We start from the raw sequence: 22,411 nt of genomic DNA on the forward strand, positions 1-22,411 counted from the left end.
CACGCCTGTAATCCCAGCACTTTGGGAGGCTGTCAGGTGGATCCCGAGGTCAGGAGATCGAGACCGTCCTGACTAACACAGTGAAACCCCGTCTCTAATAAAAATCCAAAAAATTAGCCGGGTATAGTGGCACATGCCTATAGTCCCAGCTACTTGGGGGCTGAGGCAGGATAATTGCTTGAACCCAGGAGGCGGAGGTTGCAGTGAGCTGAGATTGCACCACTGCACTCCAGCCTAGGTGATAGAGCAAGACTCCGTCTGAAAAAAAGAGAAGAAAGTGGCCAGGAGCCAGCTGTGGGAAGACTGTGACTGCAGCCAGAGTGGAAGAGGGTCAGACACCCTGACATGCGGGGGAGGCTGAGGGAGAGCTCTTTAGTTGTGCTCACCATCGCCCCTCCCTCCATATGCCACTCTTATCCCCCAAGGCCATGGGTGGGTCATTAACTGCCCCCATTGCCACTGCGAGGCAGAAAACCAGCAGCGCTGTCTCAGCGCCCTAGCTTGGCCACGTAGGAACATACCTGACTTTAGACATAATCTCCGTACCTCCTCCTATACTGTGTATCCTGGGTTCTGGGCTTTTGTTTTCCCCTGTCACAATCACTGATGCCCCCAAGGTGATGTGAAGTCAAAGGGGAACACATTTGCAATAATAGGAAAACGACAGACTGAGGAACTAATTTTTGTTTTTTGAGACGGAGTCTCATTCTGTGGCCCAGGCTGGTGTGCAATGGCATGATCTCGGCTCACTGCAAGCTCCGCCTCCCAGATTCAAGTAATTCTCCTGCCTCAGCCTCCCAAAATGCTGGGATTTTTGTTTTTGTGTTTGTTTTTTTGAGACAAGAGTGTTTTTTTGAGCTGGAGTGCAGTGGCATGATCTTGGCTCACTGCAACCTCCGCCTCCCGGGTTCAAGCGATTCTCCTGCCTCAGAATCCTGAGTAACTGGGACTGTAGGTGCCCACCACCACACCTGGCTAATTTTTGTATTTTCAGTAGAGACTGGGTTTTGCCATGTTGGCCAGGCCTGTCTCAAAATCCTGTCCTCAGGTGATCCACCTGCCTCAGCCTCCCAAAATACTAGGATTTCAGGCTTAAGCCACCACATCTGGCCAGAAACTGATATTAGAGAAAGCAGAATTAATAGATCTGACAGTTTGAAATAAGCATAATGGGCTGGGCGTGGTGGCTCATGCCTGTAATCCCAGCACTTTGGAAGGCTGAGGCGGGCAGATCACTTGATCTGGCCAACATGGTAAAATCCCATCTCTATTAAAAATACAAAAATTAGCCGGGTGTGGTGGCGGGCGCCTGTAATCCCAGCTACTCAGGAGGGAGGCTGAGGCAGGAGAATCGCTTGAACCCGGGAGGTGGAGATTGAAGTGAGCCAAGACTGCACCACTGCATTCCAGCCTGAGCAACAAGAGCCAAACTCCATCTCAAAAAAAGAAAAAAGAAATAAGCATAATGAACATCTTCAAAAGATAAGGAAGGATATTGTTAAGGCAGGAAGAAGCAACTGAAAATACCAGGTTTGAAAAATTTAATAGTTAAAATCCATACATGAATTGAATAGCAGAATGGTTACAGCCAAAATGAAATGAGGAGCAACAGGATCAAGGGTGAGGATTCACCCAAAAGACATCAGGAAGGGATAAAGAAAACAGGGTAGAAAACAAATGAACCAACTGTTTGTGACATACACTGTTGATGGTTAATTCAGCAGGTATTCCCAACCCCCTTCTTCCTAAATCATCTCCACATTAGAGACTGAAAAAGCTTTATAGTTACTATACTTCTTTCCCAGACTCCCATGCAATTAGAGCTGGCCATGGGACACAGTTCTGGCCAATGAGATGTAAGCAGGAGAGTTCTGGGGGCTTGTGGGCAAGATTTGTTGTTTTTCTATTAAAAAGGAATGACAGAAAATGCTTTCCTGGTGTCATCCCTTTTTTCTTGCCTTGGACATGGGATGTTCTTTCTGGAGTTGTGACAGCTGCCTTGTGATCATGAGGCAGGAGACAGTAATTTGGTTAAAAGCCAACATGCTCAGGACAGCCAAGTACAGCAGGAAGAGCCTAAGAGGGTTCTTGATGGTTCAGTAGTTGAACCAATGCTAGGACTACCTACCTCCATATATATACATTTTTAATTTCTATCTCCATATGTCTTTTTTTTTTTTTTTTTTTTTTTTGAGACGGAGTCTCGCTCTGTCGCCCAGGCTGGAGTGCACTGGCGCGACCTCAGCTCACTGCAACCTCTGCCTCCCGGGTTCAAGCAATTCTCCCAAGTAGCTGGGATTATAGGTGTGTGCCACCATGCCCAGCTAATTTTTTATATTTTTAGTAGAGATGGGGTTTCACCATGTTAGCCAGGATGGTCTTGATCTCCTGACCTCCTGATCCACCTGTCTCCATACTTCTTGTTGTGTGAATAAGTTTCTACATTTCTAGAAGAAAAATGTCAAAAATGTCAAAACTGGCACAATAAAATTTAGTAAATTTTTAGTAAAATTTTTAGTAAATTTTAGAATATTTAGTAAATTTTTGATCATTTCATTTGCTTTAATAGCTAATAAAGGAATGATCAAAAATTTTCTGGCCACGTGCAGTGGCTCATGCCTGTAACCCCAGCACTTTGGGAGGCCAAGGCAGGAGGATTGCTTGAGGTCAGAAGTTCAAGACCAGCCTGGGCAGCATAGCAAGATTTCATCTCTACAAAAAATTTAAAAATTAGCCAGCTGTGGTAGTATGCTTCTGTAGTCCTAGCTACTTGGGAGGCTGAGGCAGGAGGACTGCTTGATCCCAGGAGTTCAAGGCTTCAGTGGCCCTCGATTGCACCACTACACTCCAGCCTGGGACACAGAGCAAGACACTGTCTCAAAAAAAAAAAAAAAAAAAAAGTCGGGTGCGGTGGCTCACGCCTGTAATCCCAGCACTTTGAGAGGCCAAGGCGGGCAGATCACGAGGTCAGGAGATCAAGACCATCCTGGCTAACAGAGTGAAACTCCCATCTCTACTAAAAATACAAAAAATTAGCCAGGCGTGGTGGTAGGCGCCTGTAGTCCCAGCTACTCAGGAGGCCGAGGCAGGAGAATGGCATGAACCCGGGAGGCGGAGCTTGCAGTGAGCAGAGATCGCGCCACTGGACTCCAGCCTGGGCGACAGATCGAGACTCTTTAAAAAAAAAAAAGTGTATGATCGAATGGTAATAAACTGGATGGGTGGGGGGGTACTTGGCAAAGCCTGTTTGTTCAGATTATTCTCGGCCTCTGTGTGACATTCATTCCCTGTGGGCATAAGGCAGGACACTTGTCACACGAAGGTCTTCATGGGAGAAGAGAAGGAAAAGGTCAAAAATAACTTCCTGCTTATATAGTTTTCTCAGTTTCCTTGATGGCTTAAAATACTCAGTATGCGAAGGTGCCATATTTTGGAGTATCATGTTCTAAGCCCTGACACCTCTGTAACAACTCAGAATTTCTTCTCCGGGCTTCCTTCATGTAAGGTGAAAATAAATTTCTTGATTGTTCAAGCTACTCTTTTTGGAGTCTTTGTTACATACTGTGGAAGGTAGAGGGATGATACAAAATTCAGTATTTGCTAGGATGTGGTTTTCTTTTCTTTTCTTTTTTTTTGAGATGGATTCTCCTGTTGTCCAGGCTGGAGTGCAGTGGCGCAGTCTCGGCTCATTGCAGCCTCCGCCTCCTGGGTTCAAGCAATTCTCCTGTCTCAGCCTCCCAAGTAGCTGTGACTACATGCGCACGCCACTACGCCCAGCTAATTTTTGTATTTTTAGTAGAGACGGGGTTTCACCATGTTGGCCAGGATGGTCTCGATCTCTTGACCTCGTGATCCGCCCGCCTCAGCCTCCCAAAGTGCTGGGATTACAGGCGTGAGCCACCGCGCCAGGCCTGTGAATACAATTATTTTAAGGCTCTTAATTTTTTTTTTTTTTTTTTTACTTTAAGTGCCAATTATAAAATAAAGTCACTGTCTAGTTGGGCCAGGCATCTACAGTTCTGTAAATCTGGCTTCCGCTCTGCCCCCTCGTGGTGGCCTAACTCTTAGAAAAAGTAACGAACTATTTAGGGTTTTTCTGGAAACCGAGGCGGTGGTGACTCAGCGTCATTTACATACCCACAATGCATTGCACACAGAACACGTCCTACTTTAAAAGGAGATTCTCCCTTTTTTCCCCCTCTTTTTTTCCTTTACCATAATAACGAGGCTCCTTTCACACAATCATCTGAGACAAAAACAGAAGTCACTAGCTCTTTTGGGTTAATAGTAACCATTGCTAATCTAGTAGTGACCGTCCCCCGAGGACTGTGTGCAGCTTAGTCCAACATATGCTCTGGTTTCTCTTCATAATCGTATAAATCTTTCGCCTTTTACTAAAGATTTCCGTGGAGAGAAACAATTCTGAGTCTTTAACCAAATTTTTGAGGTCCCACATTAGTGGGACTATTTATTCAAGTTTTAAAATCAGATTAAGAGTGATAGATTTGTGATAGTATTCGAGCCGTGTGTTTGGTGTTATGTGTGAGACAGAATTTCATTTACTCATTTAGTTTGGATTCTAGTGGTATGGGTGTCCTCTGATTTTTGTGGAAAAGGGGCCGAGATTAGACTGCACTGAACAATTCCGTGGCTTCAAGGCATTCTCCTATTTCAGTCTCCCAAGTAGTTGGGGGCTACAGGGGTGCAACACCATTCCCTGCTCGTTTTGTATTTTAATAGAGATGGGGATTTACCTCATTGGACAGGCTGATTTGCCCGCCTTGGCCTCCCAAAGTGCTGGGATTACAAGCATGAGCCACTGTGCCAAGATTTTCTTTTGTCTTGTGGTTTTGTTTTGTTTTTAATTAATTTATTCTAGAAACGGTCTCACAGTGTCACTCAGTCTGAAGTGCAGTGGCACGATTATAGCTCACTGCAGCCTTAAACTCCTGGCCTCAAGTGATCCACCCACCTCAGCCTCCCATGAGCCACCGCTTCCCGCTTGGCCAGTTTAGTTTTTAAAGGTTTTTTTTTTTTTTTTTTTTTAATTATGATCACTTTAGCCCAGTGGTTCCTAAATTTTTGGATTTCCCAATTATTAAAATTTCCAAAAAAGCTCTGGGATACTATTTTTTTACCATTATACAAAAGAAAACATTCAAGGCTAAAAACTCAAACCAAACAATGACCAAAAGAAAAAGAAAAAAAATACTAAAAACTAAAAATGACTTGATGTCTCAGCCTGACGCGGTGGACGCGGTGTCTCACAGCTGTAATCCCAGCACATTGGCAGGCCAAGGCGGGTGGATCACTTGAGGTTAGCAGTTCAAGACGAGCCTGGCCAACATGGTGATATCCCGTCTCTACTAAAAATACAAAAATTAGCTGGGCGTGGCCATGGTGGCAGGCGCCTGTAATCCCAGCTACTCGGGAGCCTGAAGCAGGATAATCCCTTGAACCCAGGAGGCGGAGGTTGCAGTGAGCCGAGATTGCGCCACTGCACTCCAGCCTGGGAGACAGAGTGAGACCCCGTCTCAAAAAAGAAAAGAAAAGAAAAGAAAATTAAATAAAATAAAAAAATAAGGCCGGGTGCGGTGGCTCACGCCTGTAATCCCAGCACTTTGGGAGGCCACGGCGGGTGGATCACGAGGTCAGGAGCTCAAGACCAGCCTGGCCAACATGGTGAAACCCCATCTCTACTAAAAATACAAAAATTAGCTGGGCGTGGTGGCGCGAGCCTGTAATCCCAGCTACTTGGGAGGCTGAGGCAGGAGAATCGCTTGAACCCGGGAGGCGGAGGTTGCAGTGAGCCGAGACCGCGTCACTGCACTCCAGCCTGGCAACAGAGCGAGACTCCTCTCAAAAATAAATAAATAAATAAATAAATAAATTAATTAATTAAATAAACAAAAATAAAATAGGAAATCCATTTAGCTTTAAAGGAAACATAACAACAAAACATATATTTTGTTAACTTTTCTCTCCTCTGTAGGTACAAAAAGAGAAAAGCTGAGGCTCAAAGTAAGTTTGGGGAAAGCAGAACTGCCTTAGACCAACAATGTCAGGGCTGGTGATGCCCTCTCGTGGCATCCTGGAGAATTACTGCCATCTGACTTCATTTCCTCCGACTTGCAGGGACTATTCCCTCACAATACCTCAGTCACTGATTAATGCATGGCAGGCATTGTCCTAACATATCCCTGTCCTCGTGGAGTTTACAGTCAGGTGGAGTACATACAATTAATAAACACAATAAGGTAATGCTATGGAAAAAAATAGCAGAATAAGGTGGGAGGGGAGGTAGTGAGTATAGAGCGTGGTAGTGTGCATTGCAATTTTAAAAAGAGTAGGCCTTCTTGTAGAGTTGAGGGGAGATGGGGGAGTGAGCCATATGGTTATATGAGATGAAGTTCTAGGCAGAGTGAACAGTCATACAATAGCATTGAGACAACAGCTTGTTTGCCAATTTCTTTTTTTCTTTTTCTTTTTTTTGAGATGCAGTCTTGCTCTGTCGCCCAGGCTGGATGCAGTGCAGTGGCGCGATCTCGGCTCACTGCAAGCTCCGCCTCCCGGGTTCACGCCATTCTCCAGCCTCAGCCTCTGGAGTAGCTAGTACTACAGGCACCCGTCACCACGCCCGGCTAATTTTTTGTATTTTTAGTAGAGACGGGGTTTCACTGTGTTAGCCAGGATGGTCTCCATCTCTTGACCTTGTGATCTGCCCACCTTGGCCTCCCAAAGTTCCAGGATTACAGGCGTGAGCTACCGTGCCTGGCCTGTTTGCCAATTTCAAAAAAAAAAAAAAAAAAAAAAAAGAACCAGCAAGGGAGTCCAGTGTGTCTGGAGCAGAGTGAAGGAGAGACAGAGGCAGAAGAGTTTAGAGAGGTGATGGGAAACCTGAGCACCTAGGGTCTTCATTCAGTGAAATGGGGAGCCCTGCAAGGTTTGAGCACAGTGATAGAATCTGAAGCTTAAAAGGATAACCCTGGCTGTTGTATTAAAAAGAGAACAGGTATTGACTGGGCACGGTGGTTCACACCTGTAATCCCAGTACTTTGGGAAGCTGAAGTGAGTGGATAATTTGAGGTCAGGAGTTCAAGACCAGCTTGGCCAACATGGTGAAACCCTGTTTCTACTAAAAATACAAAAATTAGCTAGGCGTGGTAGTAGGAGCCTGTAATCCTAGCTACTCGGGAGGCTGAGGCAGGAGAATTGCTTGCGCCCAGGAGGTGGTGGGTGCCAGTGAGTCTAGATCGTACCACTGCACTCCAGCCTGGGTGACAGAGTGACATTTCATCTCAAAAAAAAAAAAAAAAAAAAAAAGAAAGAAACAAAAAGAAAAGAGAACAGGAACAGGGAGAAAAGCAGAATAACATTGAAGAGAGATGATAGTGGCTCAGCCCAGAGTATTAGCAATAGAGGTAGTGAGATATGGTTGGATTCTGGATGTATTTGGAAGATAGAGCCAACAGACATAATAGATATGGGGGCTAAAGACGGACATCAAAAAGCACTCCACTATTTTGTTTTGTTTTATAGGAAGGATGAGTTGCCATGAGTTGAATTGGGGAAAGTGGCACGGGATTAGGAGTTCAGTTTTAGACACGATGAGGTGGAAATATTTAGCTGGAAATAGACATGTAGGAGTCATTGGCCTATAATGATATTTAAAGTTCTGAGACAGGATGAAATCAGCAGGGTGTAAAAGCAGATAGAAAAGAGACTCCAGATCAGGAGCCTTGCCTCACTCCAACTTGAATGAGACTGGATTGAAGAGGAGAAATCTTCAAAAGAAAAAACAACACCATGCACACTCAGGCCAGGCACAGTGGCTCATGCCTACAATCCCAGCACTTTGGGAGGCCAAGGCAGGAGGATCACTTGAGCCCAGGAGTTGGAGACCAGCCTGGACAACATAGTGAGACCTCGTCTTTACAAAAAAAGAAAAAAAAATTAGCCGAATGTGGTCATGGTGCACATCTGTAGTCCCAGCTACTCTGGAGGCTGAGACATGAGAATTGCTTGAGCCTGGGAAGCAGAGGTTGCAGTGAGTCGAAATTGCACCCCTGCACTCCAGCCTGAGCAACAGAGTGAGACCCTGTCTAAAAAAAAAAAAAAAAAAAAAGCTGGGTGTGGTGGCTCACGCCTGTAATCCCAGCACTTTAGGAGGCTGAGGCGGGCAGATCATGAGGTCAGGAGTTCGAGACCAGCCTGGCTAAGATGGTGAAACCCCATCTCTACTAAAAATACAAAAGTTAGCTGGGTGTGGTAGTACGTGCCTGTAGTCCCAGCTACTTGGGAGACTGAGGTTGCAGTGAGCCGAGATTGTGCCACTGCACTCCAGCCTGGCGACACAGTGAGACTCCATCTCAAAAAAAAAAAAAAGACTATGCACACTCCAGCCCCTCCTGGAAGAACCTACCTTTGTCAGAAATCCTCAACCCAGTCTCCACCTACCTGCCCTAAGGTCCCTTAAGATTCTCCCTTTACCAGGCCCCTCCCCCTGGGAGAAGGTGCTTTGAGCATGAGCTCCCCTTCTCCATTCCTATGATGTAAGATTTTCTTCTTGGTCACTTTGCAAGCTGGGGACCTCTGGCCAGCAATGCCTTGCCAGGTCTCACTCGCCAGACTACCTGCTGCAGGAGACGGCCTTTACTTGCTGCAGGAGACGACCCACCCACTCAGCCCAGTTGGAGGAGTCTAGCTTATGCACTGGTTCCCGAGTTCTCGTCCCACGAGCCCAAGAAGAATGAGGATGCACTGGCAATTGAAGAGTGAGCAAGGTGGGGTTTTACTGAGTGATAAAACAGCTTTCAGTGGCTGTGGGGGGTGGTCTCCCTACCTGAAAGTGGGAAAGTCCCCCTAATATGGCTGAGTCCAGGGCTTCTATGGGCTCAGAATGGGGGAAGGGTGGGCCATAGGTAGTATTGGAAGAGGCAACATTCAATTGGTTAAAAGGCATTATTCAGAAAGAATCAATCAGGAAAGGGCAGGCAAACAGAAACAGAAGTTCTCACTCTGGGTTGTGGGTTTCATCCAGGACCAGCAGTCAGTCTTTCAGCCTTCAGGCTGTTTTTGGTTTGAAGGTGGGGTTTCACTGGGGACCCACTCCTATCTGCCTAGGCATTTGGCCGCCTCCTGTTGCTATCTCCTAGATCAATGAATAAAGCTTCTGCTCTGCTTTATGGAACCTGGCCTTGTTCTATTGGTGTAAATGGTACCAGGCAAGGAAAGGACCCATTAGGATCAAATGACCCCCTTTAATGTCTGTAACAGCTGGAGAAAAACCAGGTGGGTAGGGTGTTCTGGAGGAAAGGGTGCATAGGCCATCAGGCAGTGGAGGTGAGGTCCTCTATTCAGGCTATGCCCTTGAACCTTCCAGGGTGTTGGTGGTCCTTCCCTCTGGATCTGCTTTTTTTTTTTTTTTTTTTGAGGATGAGTCTCGCTCTGTCGCCCAGGAGGCTGGAGTGCAGTAGTGTGATCTTGGCTCACTGCAGCCTCTACCTCCCGGATTGAAGTGATTTTCCTGCCTCAGCCTCCCAGGTAGCTGGGATTACAAGTGTGTGCCACCACACCCGGCTAATTTATTATTATTATTATTTTTTTTTTTTTAGTAGAGACGGAGTTTGACCCTGTTGGCCAGGCTGGTCTCGAACTCCTGACCTCAGGTGATCCGCCCACCTCAGCCTCCCAAAGTGCCGGGATTACAGGCGTGAGACACCGTGCCCGGCCTGTTTTTGTGATGGGGCCTTGCTTTGTTTTCCATGCTGGCTTCCAACTCTTGGGCTCAAGATATCCTCTTCCTTCAGCCTGCAGAGTAGCTAGGATTACAGGTGCAAGCCACTGTCCTAAACTTGGACCTGCTTTTTAACTTGAGGAGCACAGGCACCACAACCTATCATCATAGCTCTCACTTCACCTCCCTTCCCCCTCCACACTCACAAAGAACAGACAGGTATCAAGGCTGTTTATTGACTCTTCGCAGCCAGCGGCTCTCCCTCTGCCCCTCTGGGGTGTCTAATCCCCGTCTCCCGCCTGGAGCCAAGTGGAGTGGCTCTGAGCTTGACCCCAGGCGCCTTCCTCTTGCCCGGCTTCCCTGCCCCGCAGCCTTGGCATTCCTGGTTTGCCACAGGGGCTGTTACTCCTTTGATTCTACATCCTCCTCGAAGTGTGTGAGGTAGGCCATCTGAGCTGAATCACGCGAGCCATAGAGAGCGTTCATGCTGTGGGAGCTGCCATGGAGGCACAGGGCTGCAGGCAGGAAAGGCGGGCGTGAAGCTGTGCTGGCGGCGCCTGCGCCCGGCTTCCCTCGTCCCACACTCACCTTTGGTAACATTGACTTTGTTGGCCGCCAAGATGTCCGCCTGAATGCTGTCTATTTTCATGTACAAGTCCTCAGCGTTGCTCTGAGGACAGGAGCAAGGGGGACCCGGCTGGGGTGCCAGGGCAGTCTGGACTTGGAGTTGGGCTTGGCAGAGGGATGTTGCAGGTGGGGGGCGGGTCGGCAGCCTGACCGAAAGGGCAGGAAAGGGAACAGGAAGGTGGCGGGTGGAGGAGCCTAGGCCAGAGCAGTCCCTCCTGCAGCTGGTGGCCAGGTCCACTCTGCATGTGGCATGCTCCAGGATGGGGACTGTGTGAAGGGGCATCACATTGTCCGAGCAGCCGTCTGCTCATTGCGGCGGGGCAGGAAGGGCGCACTTACCAGGAAGAGCTGGTAGAGTTCCTCCCCCATGCACTTGCGCACGTGCTCTGCCACCAAGGGGAACATCTGCACGAAGTACTGCGCCGCGCGGGCGGGGCGGCGTGACTGCAGGGGCGACGGGGCTGCGGGTGCCGCCGCCCTTCCCGCCCCCTAGCCGGCCGCCGCGCGCACCTCCAGCGTGAGACTGGCCAGCCGCTGGCTGTTGCTGTGGTCCTTGTTGCCCATGGCGGCCATTAGGCCACGCACCACGCGCAGGTACAGCAGCTCCTCGGCGATGCTCATGTCGTTGCGCGCCAGGACCCTGGGCCGGGGGTTCGGGCTCGGGCGATGCCCTGGGGCTCACCCGGCGCACACCCCCGCCCACCCGGCGCACGGCGTCTGGAGCGCTCCCGAGGCCCGCCGGCAGCGCCAAGCCAGGCTTGCTGCAGCTACCCACTAACCCCTGCCCGCTTACCCGATGGCCTTGGCGGCCGCGGCCTGCTGCAAAAACATCGGCAGGCTGGGGGTGAGCTGGAGAACCGAGGGGTCTGAGGAGGGGGCGGCCGTGAGGCAAGAGACCCCCCTCCCGTGGCCCAGGCAGCCCCATTTGAGCAGGTCCCTACCACTGAGGATCTTGGCCTGCAGTTTGGAGTTCTCCTTGACCGACGGTATCAGCAGCTCCACGAGGCCCTTGAGCAGCGCCTGGCGCACATCGTAACCGACCAGGTCCTTGATCAACTCGATGGCTGGGGAAGGGCAGAGGTGCTGGAGAGAGGCCCCAGGCCCCTCCGCCACCGAGGAAACAAAGAACCCAGTGAACCAAGTCGCCACTCGTCACTGTCCTCCTCTTTTACTGATCAGCACTGTGCAGGGCGTGGGGGAGCTGGGAAGGCAAACCTCAGTTGAAGAGCAGGAGGAGGGGGCTAAAGGGGGAGGAGGAAGGGTTGGATGGTGAGCCCACCTGTCGAGGCGGCCTAGGATGTCAGCGCTGGAGGCTGAGACCCCAGAGAGGTGGGTCTTCGCCTTGGAGGAATCCAGGTTTCATGGAGGAGGGAAGGGCTGGGTCTTTACAGGACGACAAGATGGAGAAAGACAAGGGGTGAGAGGGAGACAGAGAAAGTGGGTGGGAGACTTGTGGCAGGAAAGGAGAAAGGGGAAGCAAGGTAGGCGGCAGTTTAGAGAAACTCTCCTTCTAACCATCATCGAACCCTCTCCACCAGGCAGGGTGCCAGGCTTTCCATACAGCACCCGTGGAAGCTCACCAGAACCAGATGAGGTTCACTTCCCCATTTTACCTTTGCTGAAATTAGGCACAGAGAGGTAAACCACTTTGCCTAAGTTACACAGCTAGGAAGTGGTGGAAGTAGAAGGAGGGGAGGATTTGGTTAGGAAGGAGAAGGGGACTAGAATTTATGGAGGGCATTTCCTGCAGGGCTTTCCTGTAGATATTTTACAGGCAGTCATTCATTCAGTCCAGCATTCACTCAGTCTTTCGGCATGGCTGCATGTGAACGCCTATGGTGCCAGGCGCGGCATTGGGTGTTGAGGATACAGACTGAATTCACTCATTCGACCAACCCTCCTTAAGTGTGCACAAATAGGCAGCGATGATATGGTGACACGTGCTGTGGAAGGAGTCAGTGGTTGGGCTGTGGGAGCACAAGAGAAAATCGGCAAGGATTGAATGTTTTTGTAAAGAAGAGAAAGGAACCACAGAGCTAGAGGGGGCAGGAGGAGCAGGAGATGCTAAGGCGATGGCACACCAGCGTAAATGCCACCTTTTTTTTTTTTTTTTTGAGACAGAGTCTCACTCTGTCGCCCAGGCTGGAGTGCAGTGGTGCGATCTCGGCTCACTGCAACCTCCGCCTCCCGGGTTCAAGCAATTCTCCTGCCTCAGCCTCCCGAGTAGGCTGGGATTACAGGCGCCCGCCACCACACCCGGCTAATTTTTGTGGGTTTTTTTGTATTTTTAGTAGAGATGGGGGTTTCACCATCTTGGCCAGGCTGGTCTTGAACTCCTGACCTCGTGATCCACCCGCCTCGGCCTCCCAAAGTGCTGGGATTGCAGGCATGAGCCACTGGGCCCAGTGGGCCCAGCCGGTAAATGCTAGTTTTTTTTTTTTTTTTTTTTTTTTTTGAGACGGAGTTTCACTGTCATCACTCAGGCTGGAGTGCAATCGCTCACTGCAACCTCTGCCTCCCAGGTTCAAGCGATACTCCTGCCTCAGCCTCCCGGGAAGCTGAGATTACAGGTATCGGTCACCACGCCTGGCTGACTTTTGTATTTTTAGTAGAGACGGGGTTTCACCATGTTGGCAAGGCTGGTCTTGAACTCCTGACCTCAGGTGATCCACCTGCCTCGGCCTCCCAAAGTGCTGGGATTACAGGCATGAGCCACTGCATTTTATTTTTTTTCTGAGACAAGGTCTTACTCTGTTGTCCAGGCTGGTCTTGAACTCCTGGGCTCAGGCGGTCCTCCTACTTCTGCCTCCTCAAATGCAGGGATTACAGGTGTGAGTCACTGTGCACCCGGCACTGCTACTCTGAACACATGTGGTGGCTACATGGAAGACAGGACTTGGCCATGTGCTCTCCCCAGCTCAGTAGTCAAGTGCCTCTCTCCGTTTACTGGTAAGAGAGATAGGGTTTAGGGGAACTCTTGTTCCTGAGCTCAGCTCATTTGCATCCCAGAATGCAATGTAGATACGAGAATTATTACCAGGGTTATCTGTTTGAATAATAATATTTAAATGTTTTTTTCTTTGTCAGGAGATTTTACCCAGTGAGAACATGTTTAAGACACTTTTCTACAGTGGAAGAAAAGCTTCTGTCTGCAGGTCCAAAGGCACCGTTAAGTATAGGGAGACCAGTCAATATCTGGGAAGCCAGGCACAAGAACAATATATATTCTCTGGTTTTTCTTCATAACGAATAAATCTTTCGCCTTTTACTAAAGATTTCCGTGGAGAGAAACAACTATGAGTTTATAGTCAAATTTTTTGAAGTCCTGCTTAGGCAGGATTAAGTATCCTGTTGGATAAGGGTAGACTTGTTGGTGTGGTGGTTTATGTTTGTTGGTCTTCATGCTTTAGGGAGGCTAAGGTAGCTTAGTGTGTTGGCCAGTACCAGCAGTAGTCTTAGCTACTTGGTGGGGCTGAGGTAGGTTAAAGGCAGGAGGATTGTTTGAGCTTGGAGAGTTAAAACTGTGGTGAAAGAATGTGTCGCTAGCTGAACAGCAAGACACTATCTCTATCTCTTATCAGGCCACTGGGCCCAGAGTCTTCCTTTTTCGGTTTTTTTTTTTTTTTTTTTTTTTTGAAATGGGGCCTCAATCTGTCACTCAGGTTGTAGTGGAGTGGTGTGGTTGTGGCTCACTGCATCTCCATCTCCCATGCTCAAGCGATCCTCCCACCTCAGCCTCATGAGCCTGGTTAATTTTGTGTACTTTTTGTAGTGCCTGGCCTACTGTCATATTTTTTTTAGCTTCTTGTAAACATTTAGGAAGCTAAATGTTTATAAGCTTCTTTTTTTTTTTTTTTTTTAAAAGAAAACCTAGTTTTTGACAGTCTGTATCTAATAATTTGGCTGAAGTCTTGTGAGTCTTTCTAGTGTGCTAGTTCCAATTTATAGTGACGACTTTGTGTGCATGATTATCTTATACTTTGGATTGGTCTTATATTTGAAAAATTAAGTGTAGGAAAAACTTAAGAGTTAGGATGATGATACTTTCTTCCAGAGATAGTTTTCTTTTGTTTTTATCAGGTACCTGGGGGCACAAACAATTCTGGACTACCTTTGTCCACATTCAACACTTGAGGTTCTCTGGACCACCTGGTAGTTATATAATCCATACAAGACCACCTGAGGGCCGGCTTACTTTTGGCCCACCTTGACCTTGAGGGTACTGTCTTCTAGGGTCCTTCCTATCTTAAAGTATGTATGCTAGAGGTATCAGACTTCCCACCGAGAGCAGAATCTCGGTGCCTTCTCTTTCTTTTCCCCTTTTTGTTTTGTTTTGTTTTGAGATGGAGTTTCACTCTGTCACCCAGGCTGGGGTACAGTGGTATGATCTCGGCTCACTGCAGCCTCCATCTCCTGGGTTCAAGGGATTCTCCTGCCTCAGCCTCCCGAGTAGCTGGGATTACAGGTGTGCACCACCACGCCTGGCTAATTTTTGTATTTTTTAGTAGAGACAGGGTTTCACTATGTTGGCCAGGCTGGTCTTGAACTCCTGACCTCAAGTGATCCACCCGCCTCGGCCTCCCAAAGTGCTGGGATTACAGGTGTGAGCCACCGCGCCCGGCCTGAGAAGTCTTCTTTATCTGGCTATTGCTACTCATTCTTCTAGGCTCAGCTGAGAAATCAGCTTTCAGGAAGCTGCCCCTGGCCTGCTCTCCTCTGCCTTCACTCTTCACTCAGGAGTAGATGTCCTATGTCTCTGACCCCGTAGCACCGTATAGAATTCTTGCTATAGAATTCTAGTACCATCCACTAAATGGTCTCCTCACTAGTGTGTGAACTCCAGTGAACACATCTGACACATCTCACTTCTGTTTACCTAGAGCCTCAAACCATTCCATGCACACAATGCATGCTCCATAGATCTTGTTGAAAAGACCTCATTGGATTCTGCATTCCAACAGGCTAGGCTTGGGTCATGGCAGCCTAGGACCACGCTTAGAAACCACCAGCCTGGTGGTGGATGACCCCAGAGGAGGCTCTGCAGTGGCCACTGTGGTCCTCATTCACACAGCTACAGAACTTCCCTAGCTTGAATCTTGGACAGGCTGGAGAGCCAGAACTGCTGCAGCTCTCTCCCCGTACATCCCATGGCCAACTTTTTTTTTTTTTCTTGAGACGGAGTTTTGCTCTTGTTGCCCAGGCTGGAGTGCAATGGCACGATCTCGGCTTACTGCAACCTCTGCCTCATGGATTCAAGCGATTCTCCTGCCTCAGCCTCCCAAGTAGCTGGGATTATAGGCGCCCGCCACCACGCCTGCCTAATTTTTTTGTATTTTTAGTAGAGACGGGGTTTCACCATGTTGGCCAGGCTGGTCTCGAACTCCTGTCCTCAGGTGATCCACCCACCTTGGCCTCCCAAAGTGTTGGGATTACAGGCGTGAGCCACTGCACCTGGCCCCATGGCCAACTTTGAGAGTGCTTTGAAGCCAGGACCTTATACTTCTTGGCCAGCCCAGAATTGGGCACCACTCTGTGGATGCTCGTATCATACAAGCCAGGCACAACAGAAAGGGGAATAGTGTGGTCCTTCTCACAGTGGGAGACACAGGGCACCTGGTGAGATGGTCAGAGAAGTGGACTGCGTGGATTTACAGAGCACACAGAACAGGTCTCTGCTTCAGCTCCTGCAAACTTTACTTGTTTAACTCCAAACAGACATATGCTGCCTAAAAAGGAATACGTGCTGGTGATTTCTAACTTTGTCAGAAAACTGTCATTGATGATTTCCAACAGCACAGTGGTCTGGGAAGACAGAGGGAGCAGCCACATCCTGTGTGCCGCAGGCTGCATGCTCAGCTCTCCTGGGTGCTGAAAACACGGGCGGACGGATGGGGAGCTGACTTCTCCACTCCAGGGCTCACAGTGCCCTTCGGCAGGAAGAAGAGAATGAGTTTTGGCTGGTGTGTCAATCTAAGGAAAGGCATGGAAAGGCTACTAGTAGAGAACCAGCCTACCTCCTCAAAATTGCCCTTGTGCCAGATCCTGCTCTCCTCTGCCTCTTGCCCATCATCCTCAGGCACCAGAGCCTTGAGGCACACTAGAGGGGGCCTGGTCCTGATGCCCTATACAAAGCTAGTTTTGTCTCATCCTGGTTTTCCCAATCACAGAATCAAAGAATCACCTGGAGGTGGAAGATCTTCAAAGACATCTTGTGCTACCCCTTCCAGTACTTATTCACCCTCTGGGGGACAGACCTTGTGGGGCAGACCCTTTCCTCTGAGGACCTTCCTGATTCAGAAAGAGTGGCTTCATTCAGAAATGCTTCTTCTTCTTCTTTTTTTTTTTTTTTTGAGACGGAGTTTCACTCTTGTTGCCCAGGCTGGAGTGCTATGGTGCGATCTTAGCTCACTGCAACCTCTGCCTCATAGGTTCAAGTGATTCTCCTACCTCAGCCTCCCGAGTAGCTGGGATTACAGGCATGCACCACAATGGCCAGCTAATTTTTTGTATTTTTAGTAGAGACGGGTTTCTCCATGGTGGTCAGGCCGGTCTCGAACTCCCGACTTCAGGTGATCCGCCCACCTCAGCCTCCCAAAGTGCTGGGATTACAAGCATGAGCCACCATGCCCGGCCCAGAAACGCTTCTTATGACCAACCAGCCACTGCCGCTGGGCTGCCTCTTTCTTCCAGGTCTTCCAGGGTAGCCCTCACAATCCCGTCTGCCCACCCTCTGCAGCCTCTGGTTGCCCAGATGTGGTCCTATTTTGGAATCAAAGGCCCAGCAACATTGTGGAGGGAAAGGGACCAGCCCCGGGAAGGGGCAAAGCACTCGAGCTTCCCTGGCTTCCCCCAAACACTCTCTGATCTGGACAAAATGGCAGACTGGACATCACTGGCTGCTGCCTGAAACCCCCAAGTGTTTCTCACTTGTTCTGCTGTTTGGTTTCTTCCCTCATCTTGAATTGGTGCAGCTCTTTTTTTTGGAGCCAAGTGGTCTGGCCCCTCATGCATCTGATGACACTTGGCTTTGTCACCTGCAGCACGTCCCTCATTAGTAGCTGGGCTCTTCCCAGGCACAAGCTGGCAGCGGGTAATGCCAGGACATCCTGGGCAAATGTCTGCCTGTGCCCAAGAGCTCTTCCTGCAGCGAGACATGACTTGGTGGACACTCAGGGTAGAAATGAATGGGTGAAGATATTTTTATGAAAATTTTCTGACCACAAATAGCATTTTCTGCCCATGTAGAACCAAATACTCCAGGAGACAAATGTCTAGTTCTGACTATTCACTTTACACTAAATGCTTAATCTTTTGCTAATTATGTATTTGTAACACTTGGAGCTACTTAGAAAAATGAAGATTTATTCGCTGAATCGTTTTTGACTGGGTTTTAAAATTCACAGCTGTCACTGTTTGTACCCAAAGTGAAAGTACTGGTCTCTGCCCAAATGTCTTCACAGGAACCACAGCCAGTTACAACTCTTTATATATCGTGCTAGTTACTAGGAAGAGCAATTCCTTCAGAAAGCAAAGGACAACAAAAGACTATCTTGCCTGTGGTGCTGATAAAACCCAAATGTCCTAAAGCTGAGCAATCACTGATTTATTCATTGATTCATTCATTTATTTAACAAAATTCTCATGGAGCATCTTGTCTGTGCCAGGCCTCTGGGCTAGGGCTATGAAGAGGACTAAGATCTAATCACTGGCCTTAGGGACATCACAGCTGAGTGGGGGATACCAATAGGGAAACTGGCATTTATGAGGCAGTGTTATGAGGGCCATGTGAACACAAAAGAAGCCAGGTTGGTTGATGGAGTGGAGATGATAGGGGATGGAGAATCAGGAGAAGGAATCCTTGGAGACGGTGATGTGTGAATTGGCAAAACCATGGGGAGAAGGGAGGGGCTGGAATGTAGAATGTGGCAAGTGCCATGTTAGATAGTGCCATGTCACATTTGTGACTAGGCAAGGGAGATCTGGCTGGGAAATAGGGATGCTGGGTCATGCATCAGAGCTAAGCCTGTGGAGGCAGGCCAGCCCCAGCTTCTGCAGGGCTATGCATGTGCCAACAACCTGATACAGCAGGCATTTTTCTCATCTTTTATTTCAGAGAAAAGGAAGGCTCAAAAAAGTTGAGTAGCTCGCCCAGGATCAGATAGCTAGTAAGAATAGTTCTGATTTCAGGCTGGGCGCGGTGGCTCACGCCTGTAATCCCAGCACTTTGGGAGGCCGAGGTGGGTGGATCACGAGGTCAGGAGTTCAAGACCAGCCTGGCCAAGATGGTGAAACCCCGTCTCTACTAAAACTACAAAAATTAGCTGCGCGCAGTGGCAGGTGCCTGTAATCCCAGCTACTTGGGAGGGTGAGGCAGGAGAATATCTTTTACCTGTGCGGAAGAGGTTGCAATGAGCCAAGATCGCGCCACTGCACTCCAGCCTGGGTGACAGAGTGAGACTCCGTCTCAAAAAAAAAAAAAAAAAAGAATAGTTCTGATTCCAAAGCCCATATTCTTCACCACTAAGTCTACTGCCTCCACTCTGGTGGTGGACTAGGAAAATGAACTGTGTGTGGGCGCCATACTGGAGAGATGAAGATTGGTGTAGAGGCCAGTGCAGGTGAGCAGTATGAAGACCTGAATTACAGCAGTGGAGACAGAATGGGGAAGAGGGAACAGATCTGAATATTGAAGAGTTAGAATTGACTGGTTTTGTTAGAAGTTGGTTGAAGGTGGGAAGCAAAAAGACATGACAATTACCAATATTTCTAGCCTGGGCAGCTGGGTACTTTCCACTGAGATTGGGACCTTGGAGAAGAAAACCTTTGGAACTGGAATATCAGAAGTCCACTGGTGACATCTGAGGGGAGGTGTTCAGAAGGCAAATGGACACACGGGTCTAGAGCTGTAGAGAGGTCACTCAACTACTCTGTCTTCCACCCATAAAATGGGGAAAATAATAGTGCCCACCTCCTTGGCTTGTTGTGAGGGGTAAATGAGTAAAGATCAAGGGCAGTACCCAGCATAGAGTTAACACTCTATAAAGGTTAGCGACTATTGTTTCTGTCGTCAAGGTGGTAGGTGGTAAATAAAGTCGTGGTAATTAAAGTTGTGGGAGCGGACTAGGTGCCATAGACAGCAGAGAAGGAGAAGAGGACCTGGAGTTGAATGCTGAAAAAAAAAATGGACACCTAGGGGACTGGTAGAGGAATGGGAATGTATAAAAGGCCGAGAAGGCAGTTTCTAGAGCCATAGGAGGAAGCCAGGAGAGTATGGGTTTGGGAAGGAGGATGAGAGTATTCAAGGAGGAGGTATCATCAGGAGGGTTTGAATGTTTGAGAGTTCAGGCCCCATGAAGCTGAGGGGATGCTCTGTGGGGCCCATGCTCATGCATTTGACAAACAGGGATTGAGCACGTGCTAGGTGCAGTGCTGGTGCTGATGAAACAGCAGTAAATGAAACAGATGTGGCTGGGTGCAGTGGCTCATGCCTGTAATCCCAGCGCTTTGGGAGGCTGAAGCGAGCAGATCACTTGAGGCCAGGAGTTCAAGACCAGCCTGGCCAACACTGTGAAACCCTGTCTTTACTAAAAACACAAAAATTAGCCAGGTGTGATGGTGCGCGCCTGTAATTCCAGCTACTCAGGAGGCTGAGGCAGGAAAATTGCTTGAACCCGGGAGGCAGAGGTTGCATTGAGCTGAGATTGTGCCACTGTACTCCAGCCTGGGCGACAGAGTGAGACTCCATCTCAAAAAAACAAAAAACAGATGTGAGGTCCTAGCCACTCACACTCCATGGAGACTTTAGTGGTGCAGGAGACAAATGCATTCCTCCAATCCAAAGAGGAACTTTGGAATCCACAGCCTATCAGCATCAGAGGAAACCTCAGTGATCACTGGTCTGATCATCTCACTGAATAGATGAAGAAACCAAGAACAAATGACTTGCCCAGGAAACCACAGTGAACAAGAGACAGGGCTGTAGCAGCAGGCTTAGTATTCCTTTGGCAGAAGGAGCCATAGAAATGGCATTGTACCTGGGAACTGTGGATATTCCATGCAGCCATTTCCAGGGTGCTAACAGGACTGATGTTTTATAATTCTTTGCTCCCAGAGCCTTGCAAAACCAGGGGTTCCGGGTCTTTCTCTGCAGGTCCAGACAAGACTGCCACCTACTGGACACATATGAGAAGTGCGCTTCCTTACCGAGGTTTGCTTCCTTTTCCAGCAAGGCACTAGCATGAACGTGTTTGGCATGTTGCACTGCTGTAAGAAACAGACCAGTCAGGTGTGGTGGCTCATGCCTGCAATCCCGACACTTTAAGAGGCGGAGGCGGGAGGATCGCTTGAGCCCAACAGTTTGAGGCTGCAGTGAGCTGTCAAGCCACTCAACTCCAGCCTGGGAAACAGTAAAACTGTTTCCAAAAAAAAAAAAAGAAAAAAGGCCCAGGACAGTGAAATCAGCTTGAGCAACATCGTGAGATCCCATCTCTACAAAAAATAAAAAAAAAATTAGCCAGGCATAGTGGCATGTGCCTGTAGTCCCAGCTACTTACTTGAGCCCAGGAGGTTGAGGCTGCAGTGAGCCGTGCATGTATCACTGCACTCCAGCCTAGGTGACAGAGCAAGGCCCTGTCTCAAAAAAAAAAAAAAAAAAAGAAAGAGACCAGTGTCAGGCATCTTCCTGACATTCTGTAATTAATTCTGTCTCTGATTTCTGTATACCTTGCTACCTTTTTTTTTTTTTTTTTTTTTGAGACGGAGTTTCACTCTTGTTGCCCAGGCTGGAGTGCAATGGTGCGATCTCGGCTCACCGTAACCTCTGCCTCCCGGGTTCAAGCGATTCTCCTGCCTCAGCCTCCCAAATAGCTGGGATTACAGGCATGCACCACCACAGCCGGCAAATTTTGTATTTTTAGTAGAGACGGGGTTTCTCCATGTTGGTCAGGGTGGTCTCGAACTTCCGACCTCAGGTGATCCGCCCGCCTCGGCCTCCCAAAGTGCTGAGATTACAGGCGTGAGCCACCATGCCTGGCCCCTGCTCCCTCTTTTTTTTTTTTTTTTTTTTTTGAGACGGAGTCTCGCTCTGTCGCCCGGGCTGGAGTGCAGTGGCGTGATCTTGGCTCACTGCAAGCTCCGCCTCCCGGGTTCACACCATTCTCCTGCCTCAGCCTCCCAAGTAGCTGGGACTACAGGCACCTGCCACCATGCCCGGCTAATTTTTTTGTATTTTTAGTAGAGACAGGGTTTCACCGTGTTAGCCAGGATGTTCTCGATCTCCTGACCTCGTGATCCGCCGGCCTCCCAAAGTGCTGGGATTACAGGTGTGAGCCACCGCGCCTGGCCCCCTGCTACCTCTTTAACTACATCCTGTTCAAAGCTCAATGTCAAAACAATACAAATATATTTTACGCACACCTTTTGTTTTTAAAGCCAGACAACAAAGTAACTAATGTATGTGCTATGGTGGTATTATTATTGCTGGATCAAGAATTACTATGGTGTGTCTTCCACTGGTATCTGCTTTCACCCAGCCCAACCAGTCCGTGTACTGATGTTTTGAACTATCCCTGAGACCCGAGTCAAGCACCAGTGTCCTCAAAAAGGACGCAGTATAAGGCAAGGGCAGGATGCAGATGTTTTGAGGGGCAGGCAAATGGGGAAGTTAGAAATAAGATTCCCCCCAAGATTTTCACTTAAATCCCCTGGAAGACTGTTTTATAGACTTTTATAAACGCTGAATAAAGTGTCACAGTTGAAGTGCTCATATACTTTTGGGGAAGTAATGCATCTTTTAAAAATAGCAGGTTTTTATGTGAAAGTCTCCCTCAGTGTCAGAGCCTTCTGACTGCTGTTCAATGAAGCTGTACAGGACAGGTGGCCTCTTATACAGCAGGAAAGGCTAAAATTACTGCCCGTGTCAGCTGAGAAGTACAAAGCAGGGCCGGGCACAGTGACTCATGCCTGTAATCCCAGCACTTTGGGAGCCTGAGGCGGGTGGATGGCTTGAGCCCAGGAGTTGGAGACCAGCCTGGCCAACATGGTGAAACT

General features: G+C 48.7%; 1 protein-coding gene and 2 non-coding genes across 6 annotated transcripts in view; 2 read left to right on the top strand and 1 right to left on the bottom strand.

Moving 5' to 3' along the window:
* Positions 1 to 4,349: 4,349 nt before the first annotated feature.
* Positions 4,350 to 4,466, top strand: LOC129022900 (U5 spliceosomal RNA). Its single transcript, XR_008496593.1, has one exon. It is a non-coding gene; the product is annotated as a U5 spliceosomal RNA (small nuclear RNA).
* Positions 4,467 to 9,950: 5,484 nt separating this feature from the next.
* ARMH1 (armadillo like helical domain containing 1) overlaps positions 9,951 to 22,411 on the bottom strand; it is a 52,454-nt gene continuing 39,993 nt past the window's right edge. For 2 of the 4 annotated variants that reach the window (XM_054490700.1, XM_054490693.2), the window contains exons 7-11: positions 11,157 to 11,427; positions 10,874 to 11,003; positions 10,703 to 10,780; positions 10,325 to 10,406; positions 9,951 to 10,251 (exon numbers count right to left, since the gene is read on the bottom strand). In XM_054490700.1, coding sequence (XP_054346675.1) covers positions 10,139 to 10,251; positions 10,325 to 10,406; positions 10,703 to 10,780; positions 10,874 to 11,003; positions 11,157 to 11,427 — 674 coding nt within the window. In that variant the 3' untranslated portion in view covers positions 9,951 to 10,138. Of the gene's footprint in view, positions 10,252 to 10,324; positions 10,510 to 10,702; positions 10,781 to 10,873; positions 11,004 to 11,156; positions 11,428 to 22,411 lie in introns of all 4 variants that reach the window. The other 2 variants (XM_054490715.1, XR_010126476.1) reach the window with 2 other exon arrangements.
* LOC129022905 (U5 spliceosomal RNA) lies at positions 13,588 to 13,704 on the top strand. Its single transcript, XR_008496594.1, has one exon. It is a non-coding gene; the product is annotated as a U5 spliceosomal RNA (small nuclear RNA).

The sequence above is a fragment of the Pongo pygmaeus genome, chromosome 1, assembly GCF_028885625.2.
Source record: "Pongo pygmaeus isolate AG05252 chromosome 1, NHGRI_mPonPyg2-v2.0_pri, whole genome shotgun sequence".
Classification (NCBI taxonomy): Eukaryota; Metazoa; Chordata; class Mammalia; order Primates; family Hominidae; genus Pongo; species Pongo pygmaeus.